At 38.1% G+C, this 11,294-nt stretch overlaps 1 protein-coding gene across 2 annotated transcripts in view; it reads right to left on the bottom strand.

Moving 5' to 3' along the window:
• Positions 1-881: 881 nt before the first annotated feature.
• Positions 882-11,294, bottom strand: part of CDS1 (CDP-diacylglycerol synthase 1) — a 29,952-nt gene continuing 19,539 nt past the window's right edge. Inside the window, exons 7-14 of one of the 2 annotated variants that reach the window (XR_014954931.1) lie at positions 11,079-11,161; positions 9,530-9,617; positions 8,445-8,513; positions 7,350-7,502; positions 6,647-6,766; positions 5,993-6,099; positions 4,773-4,876; positions 3,591-3,610 (exon numbers count right to left, since the gene is read on the bottom strand). Coding sequence is in view for 1 of the 2 variants with exons in the window: in XM_077783039.2 (XP_077639165.2) it covers positions 3,481-3,610; positions 4,773-4,876; positions 6,647-6,766; positions 7,350-7,502; positions 8,445-8,513; positions 9,530-9,617; positions 11,079-11,161 (747 nt within the window). In the remaining variant the exon portion in view is untranslated. Of the gene's footprint in view, positions 3,611-4,772; positions 4,877-5,992; positions 6,100-6,646; positions 6,767-7,349; positions 7,503-8,444; positions 8,514-9,529; positions 9,618-11,078; positions 11,162-11,294 lie in introns of both variants that reach the window. The other variant, XM_077783039.2, reaches the window with a different exon arrangement.

Genomic DNA, 11,294 nt, shown 5'->3' with positions numbered 1-11,294 from the left:
CTGTACATTAATGGAGGGCTTGGAGTGCTGGGCTAATGACTAGGCTCAATCGTGTCGAGGGTATTTTCTGACCTAAAACTGGTGTGTGTTTATGGGTGACACATTCCCACCTGTTTTTGGCATCCTGTCAAGATACAGGACTCACACTAAAGTTCATGCAATTTGAAATTGCTAAACAGGGAACTGAATATCCATTTAATAATTGGGAAACTACTTGCAAGATAAAGGGAAATTTCAGTTTAGGTAGTAGTACCAGCTGGACAAAAGGACTCTGTACGAGTAACAGTATCAAACATGATCTGTCTAGCAGGAGAAAACTCACTGCTAATTTTCCTCTTCCTTTCCTCAGAAGACCATTAGGAAGCAGACACAGACCACAGGAAAGCTCTATGCTCCTTCACAAGTTTCCTAAAACCCAAGGAGGTGCCCAGCACACACCCAATTGGCTGAGGGTTTAACGTTACACTCTGTGCAATTTCGAAATAAGATGCATTTTTTACCTGGCTTGTTTGAGACTGCAGGAGATAAAGGGCCTCAAATCCAAGACTTAAAAGGGAAGGAACAGGAAAGCAGGGAGAGGTAGCTGCCAGCTGCCTCCCCATCAGCACCACAAATAGTGAATAGTGATAGGTCTACATCAGTATTGTTGGAGCGAGCACCTTTAGGAAAAGATGACAAGCCTGCATATCTTTGGACATGAGGCACATTGTACAGTATTCAGCAACAGATATGGGTGGTCTGAAGTCTAGAGGGACAAAAGGTTGGAAATTAATAGCAGACTTTCTACTAAGTACACAAATGTAAGGAATGAAAGGAATATAAGTTCTTGTTAAGAAAATTCAACCCACTATACATGCTATAAGAAATAAAAGACAGGAGGATTTCTGCCCCAGTTTTATTTTTTTTACAACACCTGCTTCAATGAAAGATTGAAACAGTCAAACTAAAACTGACATTAAATGCTCATACCATTTACAATATTTACAGAATATACATTTTTCTTTTTTGCTCAGCAGGTAATCATAGCCACTTGGGACAAAAGTGCAAGTGAAAACAGTCACTGGTGTAAAAAGTTAACTTCCTTGTTGATCATGTTGCAATGCTTGAACTAACAGAAGTAGCCAGTGTGGTAAATTCTCTTTATAGTAACCAAGCATGGATGTAACAGATCGTGCTCAGTCATATTTACACCAAGCCTAAACCAGAAGGAAGCTATTACTCTACCTAGAAAATTGATGAGTGAGTTCACAGGTGATCCCATCTTCATGTTAACATTGAAAAGCAGAATCGCAGTGTTGAATTTTCTATTGCATACACAGCAATTAATTTCAAATGCCCTATTGCATTAAATACTAAAATATATTTTAACTTTCTTACTGTACATGCTATAAAATTGCACTAAAAATTTCAAGTTTCTGAAGTAACAATTATCCTTTTACATATATATTTTCTATATAATTTTAAAATATTTAGATATTTTAATACCCAGGATAAAGATATACTAGCTCCAGTACAGCTGTGTTTTATCATAAAATATACCAGAGTCCCATACATAACCAAAGCCTCATATAGAAGCTAGTTTTGAAGATATTCTACTTTGGTTTCCTTCACATTTTCTCTTCCCTTGTTTTTAAATCACCTTTCCAAAAGTAGCTGTGATATCTTTTAACTTCAGGTTCTGCTCTATCCAGAGCGAGGGCTGAACTTCAGCCCCCTCTAACTAATAAGTCACAGAGCCACTGATGGACAAGCAGCAGGTGATGTTTTTCACCTCTTGGAGTGTTCCTTCATTACAGTACTGCAATCTCCAAGTCAGCCATAATTTAATATCTATCAATATTTGACATGAACAGGAATTACTTTAGAATTGGGTTTTGTTCAATGTACAAGGGACTGCCTTTCCACACACAAGCTGTACAAGCCCAAGTGCAAAACAGAATGCACAGTGGTCTCAGTTATGTTATGTTCAATAAAAAGCAGTTTGGATTTTACTTATACATCTTACCACTCACCCAAGTGATTTCCTCCATGATTGTAGCCTCAAGTAGCACCAACCATTTAAATTTTATCTTTAGTATATATACATACATCTTTTAATAATTTATATACACAGACATAGATACAGCATCGGTATGTGGAAAAACTTATTTACAATTAGTTGGAAAAATGAAATTGTATCAATTTACAGTATATGAAAACAAAATTGGCATTTGTGCTTTCTGTTTGTACAGCAGTAATTTTTGTCATTTCAAAAAACGTTCATATTTTTATTTGCATCAAGACATGTTACATGTTGAAAAAAGTTGTAAAACAACTAGGATTGAAAATAATAGAGCATTAGTCCTCCTCATATATCCCACTAAATCTAGAGAATAGCTGCTTTCTGTAAAAATTCTCCATTCATATTCCTCTGTGGTTACTTAAGCTTGCTTGAGGATCAATCTTCTTAATAAATAATAACACACAGCAGAAGAACCATGCCTCCTGTCTTGCACTGCGCACATTCATGAGATAAAAGTTTCTGCCTTCACTGAGTAACACACTGATACACACCATTTAAACCTCATTTTTTACTCAGGACCTCAAAGTGCTTTTAAAAAGAAGGAAATATCCCAATTCTACAAAGCAGTTAGGAGGCACAAGGAATAAGGCTTGAATTTCTTCAGACACACAGACCTGGCCGTGGAAACTAGGGACTTAAGCTTCAGATTCTCCCTGATCTGTTTATTGGGCTGAAGAATTTGGTTTTCTCAGGTAATCTCTACTCCTGGAGGTACACACTTGTGTATGATGTGCAATGTTAACAACAAAAAAAAAGCAGCTCCACAGTCCAAACTATCCAACTGTATTTCAATGCCCAGCTGTATTTCCATAAATGTCCTTTTTCTCTTGAAAGCATGAAATGGTTTAATAAGAAAGCTGTTAAATTAAAACAGAGCTAGGTTTAATCTTCATAACAACTAAGTAAATACAGATAGTCTGATACAGCAGGCTTGAACTACTTTGACCAGGCTAACAAGTGTTTTCTGGCCAAGAGTAATTTCAGCATCAGCCTATACAGAAGTTACTGCCTCCCTGATGTGTTTACACTTCATTAACCATTGGAGACCAAAAAGGTATTGCTAAGATATACAGCTTTAAATAATTCATTAGAAACTTAAAGTGAATTTCATAATTTTTTTTCTTAAATACAAAGACTGTTAGGCTGGGTGCTGAAGAACAACTACTCCCATCTATCTCAGAAACTAAAATGCACAGCATGTGTACCATTACTTTATGAGCATTTGAATTATTTTAAGAGTAAGAAATCTTTAGTGTCCTAGTAGGAAGTCATAGCATACACATTCATTTCAGGAAACATTCACCTTTTCCAGAATACAAACTACTCTTCCTTTAGCCATTATTTATGTGCATTTTCGCAATGTTTTTCCACAGGCTTCTGGTAGATGGAGTTTTCTTCTAGTCTTCTGTTTTGACAAGCTACCCTCTTAGAGATGGCTGCAAGATCCCTTTTTCAACGAGGTGAGATTTCAGGGTTTTATACACACTTAATTGTTGTTCGGGCTGAAGTATCAACAGTTGTTTCAGTAATTTGCTGGGATTTGGACCCCTGTCAATGAAAAAAATAAATCTTTTTTGTGACCACAGCTCTAATGAGTCTTTTAGATTTCTTCTTGCTGCCCATACAATGCCTTCCCTTTCTTGAGGGCACCAAGTTACAGATTTCTCCCAGACTGTCTCCTAAGGATGCACAGGCCAGCATTATTGGCAAAGCATACTCTTAGTTAAATATAAACAGAAACTAAAAAGCATTTCTATTTGTTGTCAAATTAGGATATTAAGAAGGCTTATGACAAGTAAGATTTCTTGATTAATCTTATATCACTGTAATCAATTTTTTTTGTTAGTAGATCTTTATTTAGTATCTGTTGCCTACCAGATAAGCTATGTACTACTGAACTAAATGGGAAATTGGCCAAGTCAGTAAAGAAAACTGCAAATTAAACCAAAGTTTTCTAAATATCAGCCTCATTTTTAGCTAGGCACTTACAATCTACTTTAAGATGAACCAAATATAAGGCAAAGAATTTGTTGCTGATTAGGTATCTAATAATTAATTAGCCATATGCATTTACAAAACTACGGGCATGTCTTGATTTGGTCCCTTGAGCCACCCTGCCTCAGAAACTAAAGTGTATGTTATAAGAGAATTGCAATTCCCATTATTTCATCTTGAAAGTGATGGTGTGGTTCAGGGAAGATCAGCAATATTTTAGGAAGCTGTCTCCTTTCCCAAACTATAGTGTTTTCATCTTAAACAGAAAATCCCAAGCCAAGCAACTGAGAAATATTGAAACTCATGGGAACAACTGCAGTCTCTCAACCTACAGGATCTTTAGGAACCACACAGGGAAAGCAGATGCTGCACAACCATCCTGCCTGAAACCCCATCCTCCACCTTTCTGTAATCAGTAAATTCTAATAAAACTTCTGATAGGCTGCTACACAAAACTTTCTTGTATTTCAGGTACACCTGAAGGTTACCTTCAACAGCTGTCACAGAAACATTCAGGCATAGTTTGAACCCAACACAAATCCTAGGCAGGGACATTGTTTTCTTAATAGTCCTGTATTTGAAGTGACTGGATAAATCCTATTTAGCAACCTGCAATCTCTGCTATGCTAACATAATGCATAATGCGCTCCTATGCATTCATTATGGCACAGTTCCTGTGCATGCTTCTGTAGTTAATATTGTAAAAAGTCCATACCTTATGAAACTTGTGATATAGACATGAACAAAAGTGGCCATCAAGTACTGACAATCAAAGCGATCCATTATCCCACCATGCCCAGGGATTGTGTCTGCAAAATCCTTTTGGAAAGACAAAAAAGGGGAAAGAAGGAAAAGAAAAGATGGTCAGTGGTTCCCAAGAAACACACAAATGATGTTATCACTTGGCAGCAGCACATTAGGGCTGCAAGTAAGCCATGGTTTCACTGCCTGGAGCCAAAAGTTAGCAAGAGGCTCCTTTGCTAAAGGAGTTTTTAACTGCAAAGGCAAGCCAAGGGGTGAGAAGAAAAAGAAGAGAGGCAGCAATTTGTCCACAGTTTGGCATAAGAGGACAGTAGTAGATCAGGTGCAGGTGTGCCAGTACTGAGAACACTTGTGTGCCTATACACACATCATATTGTAGCAAACCTCTTAAGCTGCTAGCTGTTGTTTCTTGCTTCTGAAGAATCTAATTCTCCTCTTTAAGACCTTTTTTACTTTATCCTCTACCATAGTTAAAAACCATAATATGTGCAAACAATATAAATTTATCTAACAGAATCAAAAAACACACTGTGAAAAAATGATCACTACTTTAAAAATATATATTTCTGATGCAAACAAAGCTAGGTAACCTTTGTGTTACCTAGCTTGTCTATAGAACAGCTTTATCAATCAAAATACCTTCAGACATCCTTTCTGTCAGCCACACTCAGTCGTGTCCTCTCTGAGTGAAAACCATGATCTTAGTCATGTGGGGTGACTGCGTGCAAGTTAAACTAGTCCTGCCCAGGGCAGGTCAGGCATGGAGTGTGCCACCTTCAGCTGCAATTCCACAATATCCCTGACTTCTGACAGTCCTTAAGTCATCACTTTGGGGCTCAGAAGTTTTAAAATGAATCTACTTTTTTTATGTTCTACTTTAAGAATAAGTGCTGCTTTTCAGCAGCATTTTTTTCATCCCAAATTCCTTCTTCACACCAACAGTCTTTTGCTATGTGACTATACAGGTACAAGAGTGCTGTGGCCAGCAAAGTGCTGGGCAAGCTGCTGGGATCAGCATGAGAAAGGGGGGTAAGTACAAGCACATATACAGGAGTTCAGCACAAACAGAGAGGTTTACACACTTCTGTGCAAAGCACATGCCAGCTTGGTGGACATACAGAACAACAATATGAACAACAACAAGCAAGAGGGTAAGAATTACAGCAGTCCTACCAAGACATAAAGAAGGTCGGGAGAAATTTGGGGCTGCCCTCTTGCCATACTCCTGCTGCCATTTAATACCAGCCAAGGACAGCATTGCCACAAGCGACAGCGCACACCTTGCAATAAACAGAGGGCAGCAGGTCATATAATTTGCCAGTACACACTCCAGTTACAAGGCAGATGTTTGGCAAAGGCAGCCAAACATCTCATGCTTTGGCGAGCCTAACACACGAATGCCACCGGTAAAAATCAACCAGCCAAATTCTGAAGGGTAAACCACTGTCAGCACTTCTGAGGTGTCTACAGATTGCCCTTCATGTCAAGTATAATATCTCACATCTTGCTGTCTAAATCACTTCTGCACCATGATTTGGAAGAGTAATCATTGTCCAAACTATGTAACCAAATTATTCTTAGATTTCCAGCATTGAAGTCACATGCTGACTATGCAAAGTTTGACGAATATCATGCACGCACACACACATCTGATAAAACTAAATCCTGCTTCTGATACTAAAAACCAGCCAAAACATTGTTGCAACTTAGTAGAAGCATAACTACAATGAAGGAGTTAAAAAACCTCTAACTCCTAACCCACCAATTTATCTAATCCAAAGAGAAAAACAAAAGAAAGCTTAGAGTCTTGCAGGATTCATAACATACCTTGATTTTGAAAGCTCTTTTAAATCCACTGGCAAAGAATCCTCCAAATGGCCCAATTAACGAGGCAAATGTTGACAGTGCAAAGCTGTGCATCTGAAATGGGTACATATTCACCGTTTCCTACAAGAAAAATAATTAACACTGTGTTTCAACACATTTGATTGTAGGCATTGTTAGCTTACATATTTAAAGGGTTTGGAGAGTACATTACATGTAACTATTGCTGGCAGTACTTTTTCACTCAGCCTGGAAGTAATGGCACTAACACACAGGATTCTGTGTGGTGAAGAGTGTAAAACTCCAATCCTAACAGCAGTTACACACTAGCCGAATAGAGAATGAAGTTCTACAGGCTTACTTCAGCTTGCCACTAATTCAGGCCATAACAAGCCTTTGTCCATTTCCCAAAAAAAAAATCTCAAAGGTTGCTCTTCAAAAATAAGTTTTCAAAATGCTTAAGCGGCATCCACATGTAGCACAAAGAGAACACAGGCAGGTTCCCTTGGGTGTCTCCAGAGGTGATTCTGACTGGGTGACCACATCCCCTGTATGAGCAACAGAGGAGCTCATGGTATTGACTCAGTTCTTAAGGTTAAGCTTTACCAGCATTCAGATACCCTTTTAAAATGATTTGGAAACCCATTTAAGCTGGGAAGCACAATTTAAATTTTAACCAAAGGCTGTTCGTTGTTTTTTCTCTTACCCATCCCAACACAGCCTGAATCAATGGTGGCACGGAGTACTTCTTAATTTGGAAGAGCTCTGAAGGTTCACATTCTGTCACAAATCTGTTGGTTTCACTGTTGTATTCCACAGGGCAGACAAAGTACTGATGTTGAGCCAAAAAATAGGAAAACTGAAAAGCAAAACAAGAACTCCTGAATTAGGCATTTGTTATTGCACTCAAAAAACATAGTAGATGGCTTTATCACCACAAGCTCAGGGTAATAAAAATCTTTCTAATAAGAGACACAGAATGGAGAAAAATCAGCCTGCTTAAACTAGAGAGTGCCTCAACAAGGCAGATGTTCCATGAGCTTAGTGATGATTTCCCAAATTATTTTCCTTTTTCTATCTCTCAGATTTCTATCTAGTTATCTTCTGCATTATAAAATCCAAAAATGTCATCCACTCTATTTTTTTGAAGTTCACTTGTCCATTAAAATTTGAATATCTCCTCTACTAAGTTTGGCTATTACGAGTTCTGCTGAACTTGGTGACAAATTACTTATCACAACAGTTACTTATGCTGGTATTATCATCTGTGCATATCATTAGAGTAAATTGCTTTCCAGGAGAAATATCATTATAAAGCATGTAAGACAGAAGGACTACTTCACAAAGCATAAATAATGCTATTGATACACTTCAATTTCAAAATATGGATGCAACTAATAGATAAAATTATTCCAGATACTGTGACAGAAATGGCAGAAAATGTCCAATACGGTCTCTTCAGTGGAGGTTAAAACCTTGCCTACCCTTTCCAGCTAGTTACAAATTTGCAGAATTATCTAGGCAAAAAAAAAAACCACCCTAACCCTGAGGCTTTCAGGATTTTGAGATAAAATTAGTGATAAATTTGGTTAATTCAAGTAAAAATATGAAGACTGATTCTATACAAGGAAATTCCCATGTGCCTGGAAGTGTTCAAAGACCAGGTTAGATGGGCTCTGAGCAATCTAGGGTAGTGGAAGGTATTCCTGTCCATGGAAAGGAGATTGTAATAAGATGATCTTAAAAGGACTCTTCCGAACAGGACCATTCTTGGTTCTATGGGTGTCCTGTGCTTACTTACAATAAATCCAAATACAACAGTGGAAAAGAAGCCTCCAATGAACCCTTCCCAGGTCTTCTTGGGAGACAGCTAGGCACAAAAGAGATAGTGTTAGTCCACCAATTAAAACATTGTACCCTTTTTTACTGTATTTCTTGAACTTGTTTGTGAAAATTAACCTCCTATTTTGTTTTTCAAAGGTTTGTGTGAAATACTAAATGTCAGCAACTGGAGCCACTGAATGTGATAAATAGAAGAGTATGGCCATGACCCATTCCAGGCAAGGTGGGGAAAAGCCACACTTTGGTTGGTGCCAGTGGCTAGTTTGAGGGAAGGGAGAGCGCCCATCCCATCTGCTGCTGCTGTCTGGAGGCTGCTGCTGGCCTCTGGCTGCATCTGACCCAGATTAAGCAGCTGAGCTCCCTTCAAGCAAAAGACTGGGACACCTGCATGTTCACACCTCAGCTCTGTTGGAGAGCTCTGCAAGCAAGTGCCCATTTAGATAGTGCCAGAAACCTGGGTGTGACACAACCACTGCTGGGGATGCCCCTCAAGAGACATCAGCTTTCTAGAGAGACCAGTGTGCCAAACTGTCGCCAGAGTCTATCACGTTTTCAATTTAAGAGCATTTAAGTATCAGAATCAACTAAATCCTCAAAAGTTAACATGGTGACATCATGAAAATAACTCATGGCTTTATGTGGGGTCTTGAATATTCTACCAGAATAGGAATATTAATGCTTGAGCCCTTCTCAGTCAACAAGAGGAGCAGGTGTATATGATCTAGCGGCTTATTTCAAAAAAGTTTGTCCAGTAAGTATGCAGCCAAACCTGCATCTGAAATTCAAAGAGAATGCAATTATAAATGCTGATGCAATAGGCTCAAACTGTATTATCCTGTAATGCCAATAACACATTCACATTAATCCCAGTTTCCCATATACAAATTTTCAGGAACCAGTTAGTCAGTCTGGGCTTTTTTAGCAAAGATGTGAGTCATGCAGTACAGTGTAAAGTATTTTTTCCCATTAACAGTTTTTTGAACAAGTAACAAAATGGATATAAATTATAAAAGCTTGTTAGCAAGGAAGTGCCTAAACACCTACCTTAATTAATGGAGTTCTGCCAAAGAAGAATCCAAAAATATAAGCAGTAATGTCATTGCATATAACACTTGAAATTGGAACCAGAAACCTAGAGAAAGACATTAAAAGTTTCACAGAGAAAAACTGCCTGAACCTAAACACCAGACAAAAACTGAAAGAGACAAATTTCTTCCTGGGAAATTTTTCTGCAGTATTTGGAAGGAATTATGTTTCATCATGTGTTCACATTGTTCCCCCATGAGAACCACACTTAGCTATACTGGTTTTAGTCTTCAGGCAAACTGGATTATAACATATGCATGTTAGTTCAAGTTAAAGTGTTATTTTGGTGGATGAGCTTAAAACATGAATGGGTTGGCTTTTTCCTATCAGGCTTAAAGACTGGTACCACAGGTAAGAAGAAATCAACAGATATAAACATGTTAATGTTTTTGGTAATATCAAAACAAGCAAATTACTAAAAAAGTTTAAATGACAGCTAAATTAAAAAAAATAATTTTCCTTTTTTTTTCCCCTCTTGTCAGTTTGGAGCAGCTTTTTAAGTGCTCTTTGCATGCAGACTGAATCTGAAGTTGTTGTTCAAGTCTATTAAGCTTCCTTTTCCCCCCTCCTTTTCAAAGCAGGGATGTATTAATAAGCCAAAGTCATACTTTTTGATCTCCTGCTGAATTGTCTAGCAAGAGTGGCAATAAGAAATAGTAGGCTAGCAAAGCAACTAGGTTCAGTTTTTGACACATGAACATAATCACTACGAAAAGTATTTGTATATAGAGACTTTGTCAAAGGCTTTGGGCTTTCCTTTTGACTGTAAGTATGCATTGTCTGCAATAATCTCCCCAGATGTACATATATCAGGAAGAGAACATATGGCATTATGTCCTTGGAGGAACACAAACCATCTTCCACATGCTTCTTCCTTCTTTCTCAACTTAAAATTTACCATGTCCCTGAAGGGGTAGGAAAACACACCCGCTCTCCGAGGAGTGGCTTTACATAATCAAGTTTAACTGCATTGCCAAAATGTAATGCATTACTGAAAATGGGACACAAATGTTGCCCAACCATAACCAAGATTAAAACTCTTAAAACATATTAAGTACTCTGAATTTATTTGAACAGGACAGGCTACAGGGAACATGGCCAGATTGGGGATTTCAAATTAAATGGTCCAACTTCAATAGCTCTGAATAACTCAAAGCTCCCAAGTAATTGCAAAAGAATTGCTGGATGTTCATTTGTTCAGCAAAATGCTGTGGAAACAATTTGACCTAGCATGTAATAAACCCTATTCCCTGCAAGTAAATGAAATGATTGTTCAAAACTATCAGACTTGTGTCTGTTAGTCTTGATAAAGAGGTTTCTGCTTCCTCTCCTGTATGCTTTTACCTCCACTCCCAATTCCTCCAATTTCCTTTCCAATTAGACATTAATGCTCCTATAATTTGTCCTGCTTAACTGTTCCCACAATTATTCCCTGACCAGATCTATGCAAAAGAACCAACCTTTCAATTCAATAGAGGTACAAATCAGTTTGTTACTGTCCCCTTACCAGATCATGCCTTCAAAGAGATTTTGGATGACAAGATGAGATTGAGTTACAGTGATCAGCAAAGTGACATGAGTCCATGCGAACTGTTAACAATGCAACAACACAACAGTTAGTGAAAACACCAACCCAGAGACCTCCATAAATCCTGGCACATCAGCTACAGGAGCTACTGAGGAGCTCCCTGGGAAGACCAGTTCTAGTGATAATGCAAGAGAT

Source organism: Lonchura striata, chromosome 4 (genome assembly GCF_050655825.1).
Source record: "Lonchura striata isolate lonStrDom1 chromosome 4, ASM5065582v1, whole genome shotgun sequence".
Lineage (NCBI taxonomy): Eukaryota > Metazoa > Chordata > Aves > Passeriformes > Estrildidae > Lonchura > Lonchura striata.
The sequence above is the reverse complement of the archived record's forward strand: the minus strand, read 5'-3'. Positions and strand labels throughout refer to the sequence as shown.